The following is a 22,925-nucleotide window of genomic DNA, read 5'->3' as shown; positions in this document are numbered from 1 at the left end:
TAAAAAAAACTGATAAACCACAGTGTTGCAGAATACAACTCAAATAATGTAGCAATGTATTAATCTGACATGCCACTGAACTCGTATGGATTCGTGTGCAATACCTAAGAATGGTATTATTGCATTTTGCCTCCCACAGTCATTATAAGAAACACTTTTGACATTACTGTAAACAAGCCCAGTGCCGACTAAGGAAAGCACATCGCACTGTCCATGATTTCAAGACAGTAGTGCAGATATTGTCAAGTATTCATACTGTCTTGTTAAACTACCATGATAAAAGCTCACATTAAGTCACCCGAGGTGCCCTCACTCCTGGGTACAATAATATTGTGTTTGGCTAATAAGACTGTGAAATGGTAAACATTTGTTCCTTATATTTGCAGGACAGTAAAAACAGAAAAAGATGTCAACAAAAGTGTTCTACCTATTTCTGGTCAGATAACTCGTAAGAAGTTAACTAAAGTGTGGAAAACTCTTGGTACAGGAGGAGCGACTGATGATACAGAATGCACTTTCTTCACAGGAAAAAAATATATCCTTTCCCTGGACTTCAGCTATAGATCACTGGGACCAGTAATGACAAATACCCTAGCCATCTTCCATCCCACCGGTTCCAGAGTGGCATTCTGCCTCCCACCAAATCTACAAAAATCCTAGTCCACCATTACACCAAACATACTCCAAACCCCTTGCCACATGGATCACATCCCAGTGGAAGACCCACAAGCGCTACATCCTACTCCAGCTCTATCACAGGCTTCACTTGTCCTATAAAAGAGACAGAGACACCGTTAAAGCAATTTTTATGTCAGCATGACCACCAACCAGACATCTACCCAAAGGAATGGCCCCTGCCAATTTGTGGCAATAAGAGGAGCTGAGCACCAGTTGGCAAAACACTTTGCCGAGTACAAAGTACTTGGTTTCAATGGCTACTTCACAAGTCGATCCATATGGATCCTTCCCTCCAACACCAGCATCTCTAAATTATGTAGCTGGGAGTTGTCCTGCAATGCATGCTTCACTTCTGTATTGCTCCTGGATTCAACCTCCTCTAGGCCCCTACCCCACACCGACCTCAGTGTGTCCAACAGGACCACAACTTCCTCTTGTATGTTTCCCCCTCACAATTTACTCCTCTCTACCATTGTGCCGCCTATGAACCATGGACCTTGCCGTTGGTGGGGAGGCTTGCTTGCCTCAGCGATACAGATGGCCGTACCGTAGGTGCAACCACAATGGAGGGGTATCTGTTGAGAGGCCAGAAAAACATGTGGTTCCTGAAGAGGGGCAGCAGCCTTTTCAGTAGTTGCAGGGGCAACAGTCTGGATGATTGACAGATCTGGCCTTGCAACATTAACCAAAACGGCCTAGCTGTGCTGGTACTGCAAACGGCTGAAAGCAAGGAGAAACTAAAGCCATAATTTTTTCCCGAGGACATGCAGGTTTACTGTATGATTAAATGATGATGGCGTCCTCTTGGGTAAAATATTCCGGAGGTAAAATAGTCCCCCATTCAGATCTCCGGGCAGGGACTACTCAGGAGGACGTCGTTATCAGGAGAAAGAAAACTGGCGTTCTACGGATCGGAGCGTGGAATGTCAGATCCCTTAATCGGGCAGGTAGGTTAGAAAATTTAAAAAGGGAAATGGATAGGTTAAAGTTAGATATAGTGGGAATTAGTGAAGTTCGGTGGCAGGAGGAACAAGACTTTTGGTCAGTTGAATACAGGGTTATAAATACAAAATCAAATAGGGGTAATGCAGGAGTAGGTTTAATAATGAATAAAAAAATAGGAGTGCGGGTAAGCTACTACAAACAGCATAGTGAACGCATTATTGTGGGCAAGATAGACACAAAGCCCATGCCTCCTACAGTAGTACAAGTTTATATGCCAACTAGCTCTGCAGATGATGAAGAAATTGAAGAAATGTATGATGAAATAAAAGAAATTATTCAGATAGTGTAGGTAGACGAAAATTTAATAGTCATGGGTGACTGGAATTCCTCAGTAGGAAAAGGGAGAGAAGGAAACATAGTGGGTGAATATGGATTGGGGCTAAGAAATGAAAGAGGAAGCCGTCTGGTAGAATTTTGCACAGAGCATAACTTAATCATAGCCAACACTTGGTTCAGGAATCATAAAAGAAGGATGTATACATGGAAAAATTCTGGAGATACTAAAAGGTATCAGATGGATTATATAATGGTAAGACAGAGATTTAGGAATCAGGTTTTAAATTGTAGGACATTTCCAGGGGCACATGTGGACTCTTACCACAATCTATTGGTTATGACCTGTAGATTTAAACTGAAGAAACTGCAAAAAGGTGGGAATTTAAGGACATTGGACCTGGATAAGCTGAAAGAACCAGAGGTTGTACAGAGTTTCAAGGAGAGCATAAGGGACCAATTGACAGGAATGGGGGAAAGAAACACAGTAGAAGAAGAATGGGTAGCTCTGAGGGATGAAGTAGTGAAGGCAGCAGAGAATAAAGTAGGTAAAAAGACGAGGGCTGCTAGAAATCCTTGGGTAACAGAAGAAATATTGAATTTAATTTATGAAAGGAGAAAATATAAAAATGCAGTAAATGAAGCAGGCAAAAAGGAATACAGACGTCTCAAAAATGAGATGGACAGGAAGTGCAAAATGGCTAAGCAGGGATGGCTAGAGGACAAATGTAAGGATGTAGAAGCTTATCTCACTAGAGATAAGATAGATACTGCCAACAGGGAAATTAAAGAGACCTTTGGAGGTTGTATGAATATCAAGAGCTCAGATGGCAACCCAGTTCTAAGCAAAGAAGGGAAGGCAGAAAGGTGGAAAGAGTATATAGAGGGTTTATACAAGGGCGATGTACTTGAGGACAATATTATGGAAATGGAAGAGGATGTAGATGAAGACGAAATGGGAGATAAGATACTGTGTGAAGAGTTTGACAGAGCACTGAAAGACCTGAGTCAAAACAAGGCCCCGGGAGTAGACAACATTCCATTAGAACAACTGACCGCCTTGGGAGAGACAATCATGACAAAACTCTACCAGCTGGTGAGCAAGATGTATGAGACAGGCGGAATACCTTCAGACTTCAAGAAGAATATAATAATTCCAATCCCAAAGAAAGCAGGTGCTGACAGATGTGAAAATTACCGAACTATCAGTTTAATAAGTCACAGCTGCAAAATACTAACACGAATTCTTTACAGACAAATGGAAAAACTGGTATGTGCGGACCTCGGGGAGGATCAGTTTGGATTCCGTAGAAATGTTGGAACACGTGAGGCAATACTGACCTTACGACTTATCATAGAAGAAAGATTAAGAAAAGGCAAACCTACGTTTCTAGCATTTGTAGACTTGGAGAAAGCTTTTGACAATGTTGACTGGAATACTCTCTTTCAAATTCTTAAGGTGGCAGGGGTAAAATACATGGAGCGAAAGGCTATTTACAATTTGTACGGAAACCAGATGGCAGTCATAAAAGTCACGGGGCATGAAAGGGAAGCAGTGGTTGGGAAAGGAGTGAGACAGGTTTGTAGCCTCTCCCCGATGTTATTCAATCTGTATATTGAGCAAGCAGTAAAGGAAACAAAAGAAAAATTCGGAGTAGGTATTAAAATTCATGGGGAAGAAGTAAAAACTTTGAGGTTCGCCGATGACATTGTAATTCTGTCAGAGACAGCAAAGGACTTGGAAGAGTAGTTGAACGAAATGGACACTGTCTTGAAAGGAGGATATAAGATGAACATCAACAAAAGCAAAATGAGGATAATGGAATGTAGTCAAATTAAATCGGGTGATGCTGAGGGAATTAGATTAGGAAATGAGACACTTAAAGTAGTAAAGGAGTTTTGCTATTTAGGAAGTAAAATAACTGATGATGGTCGAAGTAGAGAGGATATAAAATGTAGACTGGCAATGGCAAGGAAAGCGTTTCTGAAGAAGAGAAATTCGTTAACATCGAATATAGATTTATGTATCAGGAAGTCGTTTATGAAAGTATTTGTATGGAGTGTAGCCATGTATGGAAGTGAAACATGGACGATAACTAGTCTGGACAAGAAGAGAATAGAAGCTTTCGAAATGTGGTGCTACAGAAGAATGCTGAAGATAAGGTGGATAGATCATGTAACTAATGAGGAATTATTGAATAGGATTGGGGAGAAGAGAGGCTTGTGGCACAACTTGACTAGAAGAAGGGATCGGTTGGTAGGACATGTCCTGAGGCATCAAGGGATCACAAATTTAGCTCTGGAGGGTAGCGTGGAAGGTAAAAATCGTAGAGGGAGACCAAGAGATGAATACACTAAGCAGATTCAGAAGGATGTACTGTGAGACGAAGAAGCTTGCACAGGAGAGAGTAGCATGGAGAGCTGCATCAAACCAGTCTCAGGACTGAAGACAACAACAACAACTACCATTGTGCACTGCATGCAACTCCTTCTTTTGCCTCTCCATCCCCAACAACAGCCATCCTTCTCCAACACTCACTCCCACTCTCTACCTCCTTTCACCCCTCCCCTAACCACCAACTTACTCCAAACAACACAACCCCATACCCCTGTCGAGCTCCGTACAATTCAGGACCTCTAGTGTTCGGTGAGTTGCTACCTTTAGTCCTTAAATTATTTGAATGTTTAAACAAGCAAAAGATGATACAGACTATGCAAAGAAATATTTAATCTTTATGGCAAGAGAAATTGTTTCAGCAAATATAAAGTAAATTACTGGAATGTTGGCTCATAGCTGCTGCAGATATAAGCAACAGAGAAGCTGTTCATTTCTGTATAGTTATTAACTATCTGAATCTCTGTGCTACACAGGAACACATAAGGCAAATAGTTCACAGTAAATTTAAACTTCCGAGAAAAAATCAACAACTGTGAATTATCTTTTGTGAAGAAGAGTGGCAAGATGGTGGAAGTGACTGAAAATAAACTACCCAACAACGCTTAACGCTCACGCTACACATCAGTTGTGAACAGTACATATTGACAAGCTGGCTGAACTTTCTTAATTTATCTCTCTCACAAACTTTTCTTGTATCATGCACAACTAATTGAAGATTCAAGGAAACTCCACCTTTCTTCAACTGTTGTACATTTAAAATTTTCCTTTGTCATTTTCTACCATTCTGTTGTGAGGTTCAGTCACAATATCAGTAGTATCACCAACCTAGTTTTATTCTGCTTCCACATGAAGAGATCCGCAACAACACTGAATTAAGTATAGAACAGTACAAACGCTCATAACTATAGAGCACATCAATACACAGTCTCATAGTGGAGCATATAATAAGCAAGCAAACATTAAGTGATTGAGGGCCCAGTGCGTCGGGCTTATCCTTTACTGTTGTGCACAAGGCACAGGGCTTGCTGCCTGTCTGTCCAGGTTGTAAGGTGATGTATCTAGGCCGGCCATTGAGGCAGTTGTATCACATGCTGTTTGATTATGTACACTCGCACTATAGGGTTACAATAGATCTTCTCTCTTGGGAAAAAGCATTCACAGTGGAGATGTACATGTCTTCATTGGTAGGTGAGGACCGCTGGAACAGGTGTCGTACTATCACAGCAGAATATGATCTGCAAAGATGCATGCGCAGACAGACTTGGTGCCCACTCCTCTGTAAGAAGCTGTAAGGGAGCACTGATGATTATGGTGCTGTATCCCTGTTCACATCCTGGTAGGCACTCAGCTTTGGAGGCAACAATGAAAACGGTGATGGTGATAGCAGCTGCACAGATGGAGGCAGCCCGGCGCTGACTACTCCACCTGGTGGCGATGGCACTCTGAGCAAAGATGGTGCTGGAGCCAGAGGAGGTATGGATTGCATCGTGAAGGCCAGTGGAGATGATGGAGGTGGCCAGTATGCTGTTGGTCACACCTGAATGGATCTGGTTGTAGTGTCTTCACACCAAGCCACTGGAGATGTGTAAGAAGCAGAGGTGGCAGCCTTGGCAACGTTGGACATCTGATTGTATCCACTTAGGGTAACAGCCAAAACTGCAAGCCCAAATGGCGGAGCCCAGATGAACCGGACGCGAGGCAGGTGCCAGGGGATGGCAAGGCACAGCTGGAGCAGATGTAGCAGCATACAGGGCTGGCAGCCATGAAGCAGCTCCTCCAGGCTATGCTTGCTGACTGGAATGAACCTATATGAAATCAAGAAAGTATCTAGGGGTTCCTCAGGAGAAGATTGAATGATATATTTTTTAATTCGGGTTTTGAATGTACAGTCCACCTACTCCACCTCTCCATTGGACTGGGGACGAAGGGAGGGGCTGTAACATGCTGGATGTCACTCTTTGTATAAAAATCTTCAAAATCTTGAGACAAACTATAGGCCGTTGTCCATCACAAACACACACAGCAATCTCTCTAAGGAAAATATCTTTGAGAAGGCCATACCCGTATCCGCTGTGGATGTAGATGGGTAGCAAACCATATAAGCAAATTCCGATAAAGCATCAACCACTACAAGCCAAAAGGAGTTAAGAAACAAACCCTTAAAATCAGCATGAATATGCTCCCAGGTGCACTGGGGGATGGGGACTCTGTGAAAGAGACACTGGTGGTGCCATATGATGAGTGGCACACAGGGTGTAGGATGATCTCGTTGTGAACACCTAGCCAAACTCACAGTGGTGGTCCAGAAATTTTGTATGAGAAACACCACAACAGTCCAGGTGGAGAAAGAACATGACGTCGCAGTGCACTGCAGAAGGTATTACAATGCTGGGCGTTGACTCTTCGGAAGGCAACAGAAACACACCATCAAGAAGAACTGAGAGGTGGTGGCGGAGAGCATAATAATTATGTGAAGAATCCAAGGATCAGCCCAGTGGTTTATTCGGTCAGCCATGGTGGACAAATTGAAAAACCTGACGTAAGACCGGATCGCCCTCAATGGCCTCTGAAATCTGATTACTAGTAATGGGAAAACCACACAAGGTGTTTTGGGCTTTGATGTCCAAATGGAAAGACAACAGTTCATCCTGATCAAATGCTGGATCAGGACCAATATGCAATGAGATTATTCATCCACATTAGTGTGTTGTATATTGGTTGGAAATTTAAATGGTCACAGTAGAGATTGTAGCAAGTGTCTTGTTGAGTGCGACGAAAAAGTGTTTCCGCCCAGAATCGAACCGGGGACCTTCTGCGTGTTAGGCAGACGTGATAACCGCTACACCACGGAAACTGCTACGCTCTGAGATCCACATGTGACACAACTTGTAGGACGATCGCAACTTTGGCGTAAAAATCACTTTGCGGAAATGCACAATGCAGGTATTTCGCATTCGTAGGCAACAATCGACAGCACCCTTGCCTGTCTGAATGCCACCACGAATAAGAGCCCAAGAAGTCGTCGGAAATGCTCGCGGCCGAGTCCTCGGTAGCATCAGCTACTCTTGCTTTCCGTACGAGCTACCGTCAATTCGCGCAGTCGCTATTGCAGATGATGTCACCAAAAGCAATCACTTCGTTAGCGGCAAGGAGCCCGGGCCCAGCGGTAGCTACAGAGTGACAAAAACAGAGCAATGTGTTGCAGGCAATGGGGCACTTTGTCCAATAGAGATGCAGAAGGACTGAAAAGAGAAACCAGAGGTTTGTGATCAGCAAAACTTAGAAATGTATGGAAAAACACAAAATTTTTTGAACATGTACTCAACAGCAAATGCTTCTTTTTCCCACCGGTGAGTAGTGCTGTTGTAGTTTTGGAAGTGTACGTAATAGGGCCTTCGGAACTGTCTGCATATTTATGCACGAGAATGGCCCCAAGGCCATACAGGGAGGTGACCATGGCCAAAACAAGATGTTGGTTAGGTAACAAAGCAAGGTGCCAAGTACAATTTTTACTTAATAGGACAAAAGCTTGCTCACAGGTGGACAATCAGTGAAAAGGGACATCTTCATGTAAAAAAGTAAGAAAGCATGAAGTGACTGGGCCAATGTGGTTGCATGAGGAACAAATTTATGTTAGTAAATAATCTTTCTGAAAAATGCTTGCAACTCTTTGACATTGGTAGGATGCAGCAAAGCTGTAATGGCATTGCCTTGTTGGCATAAAGGCTTGAACCAGCAAGCGAGACTTCATAACCGAGATAGATGATAGATGGCTGAAAAAATTGTGATTTGTCCACGTTACGCTTCAAAGTAGCAGCCTATGAACAAGGCATGACAGTTAAATGTTCATCTATTGAGGAACCTCAGACCACACAATACCATACAGTTGGTAAATGCACCTGGGCACAGAGGCAAAAAGTTGCTCCAAAAATCATTGCAAAATGGCAGGGGTGCTAGCCATGTAGGATGGCAGCTGCTGGTATTGACATAACTCGAAGGAGGTATTCACTGCTACGACATATTCGGAATCTTTATCTAGAGGCAGTTGTAAGTATGATTCTGACAAATCTATTTTGGAAATATATTGGCCCCTGGAAAGCCATCCACAGAGTTCACCTGAACAGGGTAAGAGAGAGGTATCAATAACAGAATGTAAATTTACAGACACTTTAAAGTCACCACAGAGCCAAATGCTGTCTTAGGTTTTTTGACAATTGCCAACAGAGTAAGCATTCACTACAGGAGAGAGGCATCATGACACCCAAAAACGTAAGTTGATCTAATTCCAATCCCATGAAGCAACCTGGTCTGAGCAGACATGAAAAAAATGGGAGCACACCTTCAGTTTCATTGTGATGTGAGCCTTAAAATCGGTAGCACACCCTAACCTCCCAGAAAACAGGGAGGTATGTTCCAAGCCGAGCATGTGCAGTTACTGGTACACAAGCTGAACCAATTCCAGATGCACTTCTCCAGAAAGAGAGAACCCAAAAATTTTGAAGGCACTTAACCCAAATAAGTTTCCAGTTTGGCATCATCCACTACTAGGAAGATTAAAGGCCAAACAACTGTTATGTACACTACAGAAGTTGAAAACTATCCCAATATTGCTATTTGTTGTAACTCACTAACTGGTGCGATGTAGGGGCCAAACCTTGTGATCCAAGATCAATTTAGGTTTAAGAATTTAACAACATCACTAATTGCATTTGCATTTTTAAAATCTTGTCCATCACAATTACTTCAATGTAAAGTTTGTTTGGGGCTACCATTACTTGGTAAATACTATTTACATCCATGTTCATGTACGATGAAGGAGGGAGAGTTGCACACACGCACAATCTCTCTCTCTCTCTCTCTCTCTCTCTCACACACACACACACACACACACACACACACACACAATAGTCCCTCTCTCTCTCCCCTTTCTTATTTTTATTTTTACAGCGGCTGCACATCACTCAGTGATTGGGGCACGCGGTCCACTCATGTTGAACAAAACAATAAGGGCACTTTGGAAGAGGTGCACATGGCTCCTGTTGTGACACAGACTGCTGCTGCTTAGCATGGAGCTGCCCCATGCGGCATGTTGGCCATGGTTGCTATGTCATCTCCTTGCCCATGAGCTAACCGATGGTGGCCAAGGAGAGGAAACAATGACAGCTGCTTCACATCATGCTTCTATCGATTTCCTACTGCCCTAGATACTTCAAAAGACTGAGCAATATTCAGAATATCTGTGAGAGAGAGGTTTCACATTGTAAAGCATGTTCATGAACTTTCCTATCAGAAGCCAGGCATATAATAGGTTAACAAACCATCAAATCAGCATATGAGTCACGGTCTGCCTCAGTAACAAAACTGGCACCAATGGCTAAGCCCATGAAGTTCTGCTGCCCAAGCTCTGTAAGACTGATAGCCACTTTTGAAAATGGTAGAACTTAACATGAGCAGTGATAACATGAGTACATTTGCAATGACAATTAGGGAGCAACTGACTCGTTTCATCAAAATAGAGATTGGCAGGTTCCTGAAGAGAAGCTAGCTGACGGAAAAGGTGATAAACGTGAGGATATATCCATGACAGAAATTAAGGCTTACACAAATTGGGAACAATGATACTAAAAACTTTTAAATGTTTTTGATGGAGTTTATCACATGCATCCCAATCTTCTGCAAAATCATCCACTGGAGGAAACGGTGGACGTTGCATCAATGGTGGTGGAACCTAGTGTGTCAACAAGGTTGCCAAATTGTTTAGTGCCAAAGGGAGAATCTGATGCTGAGTGTTGAGAACTCAAATTCAGCAAGAGACTGAAGAACTTCCTTCAATGATATGTTGGCTGTATATTGTATCAAAGAAACAAAACACGCAGAATAGAAAAGCAAACTCATCACCAAGTATGTTTAATGTTGTACAGAGACAGTCTCAGAAGTAACACCAGCCAAGTTTCATTCTGCTTATACATGATGAGAGCCACAACAATACTGAACAAAGTACAGAACAGTAGATGGTCTCATAACTGAAGAACACATCAATATACAGTCTTATAGGGGAGCATACAATAAGCAAGTAAACATAAGTGATCTGAGGGCCCGGTGTGCTGGGCTTTATACTGGGCTGTCGTGCACAGCACAGCATTTGCTGTACTCAAAGCTGGCCACAGAGGCACCTGTATCACACACTGTTTGATTACACGTACTCACACTACAAGGTGACAACACTTTCCCTTCCTTCTGATGAGAGAATTCATGAAGATCAAACTCAACTACAATTTTTCATTTGCATGCGGGCTGTCTTGTTTGAGTCATTGATATGCCAGCAGTTATGTGGACACTTACCTTCTGCCATAAGCACTATGTAATTAGGGTTTACTTCAATGTGAATCAAACAAAATTCTTCAAAATATTCTGTGCAGTACACTGTCTGATCAAAAGAATCCAGTCGCACTTATGTAACACAACGAGATGTCATGAGAAGTGGACCCACCAGTATAAAAAGAGGAGGAGAGTCCTCTGCTATCAGTAGAGGAGCAGTAACAGCAAAATGAGTCAGTCAGGACAGGTCTGTGACTTCAAATGTGAATTAGTCATTGGATGTCACCTGAGTAACAAGTCCATCAGGGACATTTCAACCCTTCTAAAGATGCCCAAGTCATCTGTTTGTGATGTTATCATAAAGTGGAAATGTGAAGGAACAACCACAGCTAAACCAATACAAGGCAAACATAATGTACTGACAGACACAGACTATCTAGCTCTGTGGAAGGTGGTTGTACGGAAAAATCACGTTAAAACAGAGGACCAAATCACCTGTGGGTTCCAAAGTGCTACCAGCATTCCTGCTAGCACAATGACTGCACATAGAGTGTTAAAAAGAAAGTGCTACAATGGTTGAGTGGCTCCTTGTAAGCCACATATTTCTGCAGTCAATGCTAAGCAATGCTTGAGCTAGCATAAATATCGATGCCAATGGACAGAGGATGACTGGAAGTGATTGATCTGAAGTGATGAATCGCATTCTGCTTTGTGGGAATCTGATGGGTGGGTTTGGGTTTAGCAACTGGCTGGAGAATGTTACCTGCCATCGTGCATAGTGCAAGCAGTGAAGTACAGAGGAGGTAGTGTTACACTATAGGAGTGTTTTTCTTGATTAGAGTGTAGTTGCCTTATTGAAGTTACGAAAACACTAAATGAGGAAGGGTACCAATGCATTTTTCAGCATTCTGTACTACACACAGCAGAGGAACAGTTCAGAGATGATGAGCGTTTTACCAACATGGCAATGTATCCTGTCATAAAGCAGCACATGAGAAGCAATGGGTTGTAGCCAATGACATTCTTGAAATGTGCTAGCCTGTTCAGTGCCCTTACTTGAATGAAACAGACATTCTCTGGGATGAGTCAGAATATCAATTTCGCTCTACACCCCATGGTTCTATGTCACTATCTTCTCTGGTTCTTGATCCTGTGGAAGAATGAGCTGCCACTTCCCCATTCCTCCTCCAGACACTTCACTGAAAGCGTACCAGCAGAGTTCAAGCCATGATAAAAGTGAAGGGTGGACATATCACATATTAATAGGTGTTCACATACTTATGATCAGGTTGCGTATATGATCTTGATGTGCGGTTTTGAATGTATAAACCGTCTAGATGGAAAGAAATGTACTGAAAGTCCTTATTTGGCAGGCAGTTATTTAAAAATACTGTTATGTATACACATTATGTTTGCAAGGACAACACAGCCACATGGAAAGCAACATAATGTCACTTCCACACCTTAAGGAAAATGTCTTTACTTACCAAGAAGTTTGGACTTTCTATCAGCTCTCTTGACAAAATAAAGATTTGGCTTCAATTTAGCATACACAGCTGCCTCCAAATAAGATCCAATACAAATTACTGGATTTGATATAATGTTATGAGCAAAAGATTCAAGAGGTGAGCACCACTTCTCAGATGAAGCTATCACTTGTAAAGATACAGATAGTCCTGCTGCTCTTTTCTTTAACGCTTGTTTGCATTCTGCAAGAATAAGCTTCACCTGGAAATTGAATCACAAAAAAACCTCTCTAAATGAATGAAATAAAAGTACATAACATTCATCCTAAATATAGAACATTTTCCACTATCACCACCGCCATCACAATCACTATCCCCATCTCATCTCATACGCTGTATGGGAATAATCCACTGTTATTTACTAACCCAAAATAATCTGTGTAATACAGGATGTTTCTCAATAAAATGAACAAATTAATACCCGAGAGGAGAAGTAACGAGTAAGGTCTAACAGGAGTTCATTTTAGTCATACAATGCAAAATCCATTACAGCAAAGTGGGCAACACTGGAACTCCACAACACACATCTGTCAGCTCTTGTGATTCTACAGTACAATGTTCATGAGCCATCAGTACCAGTTCAGTCCCAATGTGTAATCAGGGATTTTTGACAACTACCTAGCAGAATCAGACTTTCTTCTGCAAGGGCTCACAAAAATGATTTATCTGCGTGTAATGCCTCCCCACGAAGCCCATGAGAACGTTATTATGAATTAACAGCTGATATTAAAACTCCCCTGTGATATTAATAACTTGCTTTAAGTAATCATTTACATCAAAATAAGTGTTCCACGTCACTGGAAAGTGCATGGGAGAGGGTACTTCGTGCCAGTGTTAGCCATTCCCTATCTTTTTACATTTGACAAAGAAACTACATGTTTCTTCCATTTCTTAATGCTTTGTAGTAACACTCCATGGTATTGAAATACATATATGAATAACTTGGGAGGAGAAAAAAACTCTGAAAGCTGCACACATAGCTATGTTCTTTAATAAATGTGTTAGTTTCAGTGGCTGATAAACGTGTACCAAGTTTACACACAAATATTGTTAATAATAATATGAAATAGGACAGGCTCTTATTCACGACATCGAAGAGGTGCTGAGCAACAGGCAAATTTAAAGGTAAAGTAAGCTATAAGACAGAGAGAAACTTCAGGATACACACACACACACACACACACACACACACACACACACACACACACACACACACACACACACGTGCACATGCTCACTATCATATACACACAATTCACACATACATGGCCAGTGTCACCTCTGAGAATTCAGCGATTAAAATAAAAAATAATCAATGTGTAATTTAATGTCATTAGCAGAATTCTGAGAGGACTCAAAAGTAACCCACAATGAATTGTGCCTTACTGTTATTTGAAAATTTTCACTTGCTTAATGAGAAGTCTAAAATGTTATGTTCACTGGAAAGACATGCTTAGAGCATAAAACAAGAAAATATGAGGCAGTTTCCAAAAAGCCAAATTTGATAAGGCTAGAGGGGAGGGGGGGGGGAGGGGTATACTGATATTTTAGATTACATATTGAATATCTGATTCAATGTTTAAACATTCTCTCTACCTCGACAGTAACAAAGTGTAATGAACTATTTGGTACGTTCTAAGAAGAGAGCAAGTGCGTGAAATAGGTATTCACAAAATATATTAAACTCGACCTTTGCCCTTTTGATTTACGAGGCCCAAATGGTTTCACGTAAAGTGCCCAATGCCAGTGGTTTACACAGTAAATTTAAAACAATGAATAGCTATCCAAGACAGACAGAAAGAAAAGCATCAGTTATTTATACCTGTCCTTGCTGTTTTCATCCAGCTGTTCTTTGTCCTTAAAAACATATCCAAAATTTAGCTAAATCTTTCCGAATCAGTCATCTAATGAAGAAGAAACTTCTACTAACATACTATGCAACAGCTTTAACACATTATCTTTCAATAAAAGAAACTCTCCACTGCCACTTCACTATGATGCAAATTAGTCAATGGGGAGTAATCATAAATTTAAATTATGAGTAAAATCAAACAATGGACACTCCAGACTGGAATATCAACAATATAAGGAAAAGAATAGATGGCTGCTCACTGTAAAGCTTACACGTTTGTTTGCAGACAAGCACACAAAAAGACTGTTACACGTTTAGCTTTCAGCCAAAGCTTTCTTCAGAAAAGACACCCCCCCCCCCCCCCCCCCCCCACACACACACACACACACACACGTAAGCGATCACCATCTCCAGCAGCTGAAACATTCTGGTCCGATTAGTAATCTATTCTTTTCCTTATACTGTTAAATTATGAGTAATATACAAATATGCTTCGGGTTGCTTACATGCATTTCTATGACACTAGTATGGTTAAAAGCATTAGAGATATAAAGCAAGTTAACTGACAATACATGAATGTGGCTTTATGATAAAGGTATAAACAGAAACTATCAATTACTATCTTACCTCTGAAAGAAATCTGAATGATAAAACATCCACTTCATCCAAAACAAGGTGGCACAATCTACTGAAGTTGACAACAAGAGGACCCTTATGTAGAAGCCTCCACAAACATTTTGGTGTAGAAACCAAAATATGGCAGCCATTTACCAAATCATTCTGTTTCAGAGAAATAGGAAAATATCTGTAATAGTACATCACAAAGAAAGAAAACTGATCTGTATACAATGGTCAAATGCCTGAATTTAAAAAAGAAAGAAAAAAGTTCTATTTATAGAACTGTCAGAAGACTAATTATTATTCATAAGCATACTGTACAGACTGAGAAGGAAACCCACATATTTCAACATAACACAAAATTAGTCACCTGTACCCTTACAACACTTTACGTGTATGGAGGTATCTTGTTGTCAGGGCAGTGTAACAACACAATTCTTTCTCTGTCTGAAAAAAAAATGATTTACACAGAATAATTACAGTAAAACTACAACCTCATATACAGACAGAAAAAACTCTACCTACGTAGTGCTAGCTGGCATTAAAAGTCACACAAGTGGAGTCTTAAGCATAAGCACTGCAGAAGAGAGGAAATGAGATTAGATAGGCACGTCGTCTTACACTTCAAACTCTTGGTAAAGAAAATCATATACTTGGGAGTCAAACTGACTGATGCAGGAATTTTTTTTTTCTTTAATTATACAATCTGCTAATCCAAAACATTACGACCACTGCACATCATGAGGTTGGATGCCGCCTAGCGACTTAACATGCTATGGAAGGCTTGCAAGTGCAGCAGAGATGGATGAGGAGGATGATGATGATGATGATTAGTGTTTTAGAGCGCACAACAACGAAATTATCAGTGCCCGTACGGACGAGGAATCACCCTGGCGAAGATCTGGGCTGAAAATAGGGAAATCCACTGAGATTAGTGACTTTGTCAGAGGACAGATTATTATTATGCAAAGCCAGTGAAGGAGTATCTCAAAAACGGTCAAGCTGGTCAAACATTCATATGTTACAGTTTTGAGCATCTACAGAAAGAGGTAGAAGGTCAGTGAAACTACCACTAGGCACTAAATGGTTGGACGTCCAAGACTATTCACAGAACGTGGGGTTTGAAGGCTTGTCTGCTCTTTAAAGTAGGATAGATGGTGATCTGTTGCTGCTGAAAGAGCACAATGATGGTCACACACAAGTATTTCGGTGCACACCATACATTGAACATTGTTGGACATCGAGCGCTGCAGCAGATCACCCCTGCATGTTCACATCTGACTCAACAACACTGTTAATTATGATTTTAGCGGGCATGGGAAAATCAGGATTCAAATGTTGATCAATGGAAACATGTCGGTTCTTTGAGTAAATCACATTTATTCTGCACTATGTTGATGGTCTTCTCCACAAATGCCATCATCGGTGCTAACAGCGGCCCAAAACGAGCAGTGTGCAATGGACACAGGCTGGTGGGAACAGCATTATGCTACATAAGACATTTTCCTGCACTTGCACAGGACGTCTGGTAGCAATCAAAGACATGCTGACAGCTGCAAACCACCTGCATTCCTTCATGCTTGATCTCTTCCCTGGTGGCTATGTTGTCTTTCAGCAGTATAATTATCCATGTCTCGGAGTCACAACTGTGCTACACAGGTTTGACAAGCTTTATAGTGAGCTCATGTTGATGTCTTGGAGACCAAATTCAGCTGATGTAAATCCTATGGAACCCATCTAGGTCGCTATCGGGCACCATCACCACATATGCAAATCAGCGGCCCATTATCTATGTGAATTACATGACGTGTGCCTAGACATCTCTTGTCACATATCTCCGCAAAGCTACCAACAAACTGTCGGATCTGTGATATGCAGAATCAGTGATATATTTCATTCTGAGATGAACAAACAAGTTATTGAGCAGGTGTTCATCTGTGTTCACAGTCATGGTCTTCTCAATACAGATGAATACAACAACATGACCCAAAAACAGTGTGTACAAGACATCAAAATGACAGAAATGTGAGACAAAAATGTTCCTCCAAAGCAAGGCAAACATTTATTGTAAGCAGCTTGGAGGAAAGCCAGTGACAGTTGATGCAAGGTGTAGAGAAACAGTCCTCTGCCCTGGTACTTTCCAACTTGCGGCTGACTACAGTCTGTACCATTCGCCATTTGAAAAATATTGCCTTATAAGATGACTTCACTGTCGGCTTTGCTCCGCATTTCCCTGTGAACGTTCTCCAGTTTTAATTTTTATTTACAATACCAGTGACAAAACAGAAAATTGCTGTAAAATGTGGGTGCCGGTACCACAACCCTATTGTAAGCAAGAGGCAGACAAAAAACTTTATCTCTGAAGCTGTTTGAACAGAATAAAAACAAACGAGTAACAAGCACCTCCCATAATGTGCAATTGGCATAACGAGCAAAACAAATTGTAAAAAATAATAATAATAATAATAATAATAATAATGAGTGACGACAATTTAGTGTGATGTCACCAGCCATTTGCATGCGGCAGGGGAAACGTTCAACAATATGAACACCTTTCACTGTCGGCAGTGACATATCAACAATGACTTTAGTATATACTGCAGTCTGGGTTTCGTGCTCTTTCTGCTACCATCTTACTGCAGCTTGTGATCACAACTTTTTCTAAACTTGTGTTTACACACTTTTTTTTTGTGCAAATATTAATTACCTCTGCAGGAATGGTTCACCTCTTACTTTAGCAATGGCAGCAAAAGGCCATTATTCACAATGTTGATAACGGCTGTGATATGGGATCTGAGTGGGGTACTGACAAGTGGGAGGTGCCCCAGGGATCAGTGTTGGGGCCGCTCCTGTTCCTTATTTAAATAAATGATATGCCCTCTAGTATTATGGGTGTGTGTGTTGTCTTCAGTCCTGAGACTGGTTTGATGCAGCTCTCCATGCTACTCTATCCTGTGCAAGCTGCTTCATCTCCCAGTACCTACTGCAACCTACATCCTTCTGAATCTGCTTAGTGTACTCATCTCTCGGTCTCCCTCTACGACTTTTACCCTCCACGCTGCCCTCCAATGCTAAATTTGTGATCCCTTGATGCCTCAAAACATGTCCTACCAACCGATCCCTTCTTCTAGTCAAGTTGTGCCACAAACTTCTCTTCTCCCCAATCCTATTCAATACCTCCTCATTAGTTACGTGATCTATCCACCTTATCTTCAGTATTCTTCTGTAGCACCACATTTCGAAAGCTTCTATTCTCTTCTTGTCCAAACTAGTTATCGTCCATGTTTCACTTCCATACATGGCTACACTCCAAACAAATACTTTCAGAAACGACTTCCTGATACATAAATCTATATTCGATGTTAACAAATTTCTCTTCTTCAGAAACGCTTTCCTTGCCATTGCCAGTCTACATTTTATATCCTCTCTACTTCGACCATCATCAGTTATTTTACTTCCTAAATAGCAAAACTCCTTTACTACTTTAAGTGTCTCACTTCCTAATCTAATTCCCTCAGCATCACCCGATTTAATTTGACTACATTCCATTATCCTCATTTTGCTTTTGTTAATGTTCATCTTATATCCTCCTTTCAAGACACTGTCCATTCCGTTCAACTGCTCTTCCAAGTCCTTTGCCGTCTCTGACAGAATTACAATGTCATCGGCGAACCTCAAAGTTTTTACTTCGTCTCCATGAATTTTAATACCTACTCCAAATTTTTCTTTTGTTTCCTTTACTGCTTGCTCAATATACAGATTGAATAACATCGGGGAGAGGCTACAACCCTGTCTCACTCCTTTCCCAACCACTGCTTCCCTTTCATGTCCCTCGACTCTTATAATTGCCATCTGGTTTCTGTACAAATTATAAATAGCCTTTCGCTCCCTGTATTTTACCCCTGCCACCTTTAGAATTTGAAAAAGTGTATTCCAGTCAACATTGTCAAAAGCTTTCTCTAAGCCTACAAATGCTAGAAACGTAGGTTTGCCTTTTCTTAATCTTTCTTCTAAGATAAGTCGTAAGGTCAGTATTGCCTCACGTGTTCCAACATTTCGACGGAATCCAAACTGATCCTCCCCGAGGTCTGCATCTACCAGTTTTTCCATTCGTCTGTAAAGAATTCGCGTTAGTATTTTGCAGCCGTGGCTTATTAAACTGATAGTTCGGTAATTTTCACATCTGTCAGCACCTGCTTTCTTTGGGATTGGAATTATTATATTCTTCTTGAAGTCTGAGGGTATTTCGCCTGTCTCATACATCTTGCTCACCAGCTGGTAGAGTTTTGTCATGACTGGCTCTCCCAAGGCCGTCAGTAGTTCTAATGGAATGTTGTCTACTCCGGGGGCCTTGTTTCGACTCAGGTCTTTCAGTGCTCTGTCAAACTCTTCACGCAGTATCGTATCTCCCATTTCGTCTTCATCTACATCCTCTTCTATTTCCATAATATTGTCCTCAAGTACATCGCCCTTGTATAGACCCTCTATATACTCCTTCCACCTTTCTGCTTTCCATTCTTTGCTTAGAACTGGGTTTCCATCTGAGCTCTTGTTATTCATAGAAGTGGTTCTCTTATCTCCAAAGGTCTCTTTAATTTTCCTGTAGGCAGTATCTACCGCCCCCCCTAGTGAGATAAGCCTCTACATCCTTTCATTTGACCTCTAGCCATCCCTGCTTAGCCATTTTGCACTTCCTGTCGATCTCATTTTTGAGACGTTTGTATTCCTTTTTGCCTGCTTCATTTACTGCATTTTTATATTTTCTCCTTTCATCAATTAAATTCAATATTTCTTCTGTTACCCAAGGATTTCTAGCAGCCCTCGTCTTTGTACCTACTTTATCCTCTGCTGCCTTCACTACTACATCCCTCAGAGCTACCCATTCTTCTTCTACTGTATTTCTTTCCCCTATTCCTGTCAATTGTTCCCTTATGCTTTCTCTGAAACTCTGTACAACCTCTGGTTCTTTCAGTTTATCCAGGTCCCATCTCCTTAATTTCCCACATTTTTGCAGTTTCTTCAGTTTTAATCTACAGGTCATAACCAATAGATTGTGGTCCGAGTCCACATCTGCCCCTGGAAATGTCTTACAACTTAAAACCTGGTTCCTAAATCTCTGTCTTACCATTATATAATCTATCTGATACCTTTTAGTATCTCCAGGGTTCTTCCACGTATACAACCTTCTTTCATGATTCTTAAACCAAGTGTTGGCTATGATTAAGTTGTGCTCTGTGCAAAATTCTACTAGGCGGCTTCCTCTTTCATTTCTTAGCCCCAATCCATATTCACCTACTATGTTTCCTTCTCTCCCTTTTCCTACACTCGAATTCCAGTCACCCATTACTATTAAATTTTCGTCCTCCTTCACTATCTGAATAATTTCTTTTATTTCATTGTACATTTCTTCAATTTCTTCATCATCTGCAGAGCTAGTTGGCATATAAACTTGTACTACTGTAGTAGGTGTGGGCTTCGTATCTATCTTGGCCACAATAATGCGTTCAATATGCTGTTTGTAGTAGCTTACCCGCACTCCTATTTTCCTATTCATTATTAAACCTACTCCTGCATTACCCCTATTTGATTTTGTGTTTATAACCCTGTATTCACCTGACCAGAAGTCTTGTTCCTCCTGCCACCGAACTTCACTATTATGGGTAACTCTAAAATATTTCTGTTTGTTGATGACACTAGCTGGGTAGTAAAGGATGTTGTGTGCAACATTGATTCAGTTTCAAGTGGTGCAATACATGACCTCAGTTCATGGCTTGTAGAAAATAAACTAACGTTAAATCACAGTAAGACTCAGTTTTTACAGTTTCTAACGCACAATTCAACAAAACCTGACGTTTTAATCTCACAGAATGGGCATATGATTAGTGAAACTGAACAGTTCAAATTTCTTGGTATTCAGATAGATAGTAAGCTGTTGTGGAAAGCCCACGTTCAGGCTCTTGTTCAAAGACTTAATACTGCCATTTTCACTATTCGAACGGTATCAAAAGTAAGTGATACTTTGACTCGTAAATTAGTCTACTTTGATTATTTTCATTCACTTATGTTGTATGGTATTATGTTTTGGGGTAACTCTTCCCATTCTAGGTGGATATTTTTGGCTCAGAAACAGGCAGTTCGGGCAATAAGTGGTGCGAGTTCACGAACCTCTTGTCGACCTCTGTTCATGAGTCTGGGTATTGTGACATTGGCCTCTCAATATGTATATTCCTTATTGTCGTTTCTTGTTACCAATATTAGTTTATTTCCAAGAGTAAGCAGCTTTCACTCAGTTAATACTTGGCAGAAATCAAACCTCCATTTGGATTGGACTTCCTTAACTCTCATGCAAAAAGGTGTGCAGTATACTGCTGCATCCATTTTCAATAAGCTGCCACTCAAATTCAAAAATCTTAGCAGTAATCCACGCGCTTTCAAATCGAAACTGAAGGGTTTCCTCATGGGTCACTCCTTCTATTCTGTCGAGGAGTTCCTTGAAAAATTAAGCTGATTCTTACTGTATTGCTGATAGCGTTTGCTTAAATTTATGGACTGACTTTTTTTTCAGGTTCATGAACATTTATTTTTATCTGTTATTACTTTTATGTTGTAAGTTCATGTACTGACATGTTCCATGACCTTGGAGATTTGCTCCTCAATTTGATCCTACGGAACGTGACGTGTAAATAAATAAATGTCCCTGAAGATAAAGCCGCAAGACAATGACCATAAGAGAAAGAGAATGACCTTAGAAATGAAACATAAAATGTGAATGTGGTGTGAGCATCGCTGATTTTGCACGCACATACAATCAGTCTATACCAACTATTTACACTATATTCAAGAACAAGGTTAAGGAGATAAATGTTTCAGAGAGAGTGACAAGAGTGTCTAAACAATGGTTTCATATTCTGGACAATGCCGAAAGATGCTTCTTATATGGATAAAAGAAAAGCCATTGCAACATGACACTGTTAACAAGAACATCATTTCTGAGAAGGCAAAAATGATTTATGCCATCCTCGTTAAGATGACGCCAGGATCATCAGTGTCCAAACAAGTATTTAATGGTATCCGTGGGTGGTTTCAGAGAAGAAATGGTATCCACAGCATTGTGAGGCATGGCGAAGCAGTCAGCTCCGACACAAAGGCAGCAGATAACTTCATCAGCAACTTCAAGATGCTCGTAGATTCTGAGAGTTATCTGCCACGACAGGTTCTTAATTGAGACAAGTTGGGTCTATTCTGGAAAAAGATGCTGAAGCACACCTTTATAACAGCAGAAGAGAATGCATTGCCTAGTCACAAGCCAATGAAAGACCATCTCACACTGCTATTCCATGCCAATGCCAAGTAATCAGACTGCTGCTTGTTTACCATTCAGAAACTCCACAAGCCTTCAGGAAGAGTAAAGTCCATAAGAGCAGGTTAAATGTGATGCGGAAGTCCAATGACAAGTCTTGCGTGACACATGATCTTTTTTTATGATTGGATCAATGAAGTGTTTTGTTCTTCAATGAAAAAATATTTGCTTGAAATGTATCTGCCACTCCATGCCTTGCTTGTAGTGGACAATGCTCCTGCCCATTCTCCAGGCCTACAAGACTACGTTCTTGAAGAATTTCAATTTATCAAGGTCCAATTTCTGCCTCCTGACACCACTCTGTTACTTCTGCCTATGGACCACTATATTATTTCTAACATTAAGAAGATCTACACGAAGCACTCATCAAGAATTTTTGAGTTGACTGAAGCTACCAATCTCACTCCCAGAGTTTTGGAAATATCACTTCAACATTGTTGCCTGCGTCAAGATGATCAAAAAGGCGTGGGAAGGGGTTACCAAGAGAGCTCTCACTTCTGCTTGGAAGAATCTTTGGCCAGAGTGCATTGTCGAATGTGACTCTGAGGCATTTGAGTCAGTACCTATGGAGGTTATAGTCAATGAGATTGTGTCTTTGGCCAAGAGCGTGGGACTAGAAGTGGACAACAATGATATTGATGAGCTTCTGGAAGATCATAGCCAAGAAATGACCACCGAAAAGCTTATGAAGTTGCAGTGTGTTTCAAAGCAGGAAGATGTGGAGAGGAGTTCAGAGGAGGAGGAGGAGGAGGAGGAGGAGGAGGAGGAGACAGTAACAGCAAATCAACAACCTTCTGGCACAATGAGAGAAAGCACGGGAATAGTTTGCATTGTACATTGAAAATCATAACCCCAATAAAGCAGTGGCTACGAGTGCTAAAAATTTATTTGACGATA

The 22,925-nt window shown here is 41.0% G+C and overlaps 1 protein-coding gene and 1 non-coding gene across 3 annotated transcripts in view; both read right to left on the bottom strand.

Annotated features, from left to right (window-relative positions):
- LOC126325742 (putative ATP-dependent RNA helicase TDRD12) overlaps positions 1–22,925 on the bottom strand; it is a 445,014-nt gene that overhangs the window by 192,566 nt on the left and 229,523 nt on the right. For both annotated transcript variants that reach the window (XM_049995275.1, XM_049995276.1), the window contains exons 10-11: positions 14,678–14,830; positions 12,160–12,400 (exon numbers count right to left, since the gene is read on the bottom strand). In XM_049995275.1, the coding sequence (XP_049851232.1) occupies positions 12,160–12,400; positions 14,678–14,830 (394 nt within the window). The remainder of the gene's footprint in view (positions 1–12,159; positions 12,401–14,677; positions 14,831–22,925) is intronic.
- Positions 7,136–7,208, bottom strand: Trnav-aac (transfer RNA valine (anticodon AAC)). The gene has a single exon. It is a non-coding gene; the product is annotated as a tRNA-Val (tRNA).

The sequence above is a fragment of the Schistocerca gregaria genome, chromosome 2 (genome assembly GCF_023897955.1).
Source record: "Schistocerca gregaria isolate iqSchGreg1 chromosome 2, iqSchGreg1.2, whole genome shotgun sequence".
Classification (NCBI taxonomy): Eukaryota; Metazoa; Arthropoda; class Insecta; order Orthoptera; family Acrididae; genus Schistocerca; species Schistocerca gregaria.
This window is presented reverse-complemented; position numbering and strand designations above follow the sequence as displayed.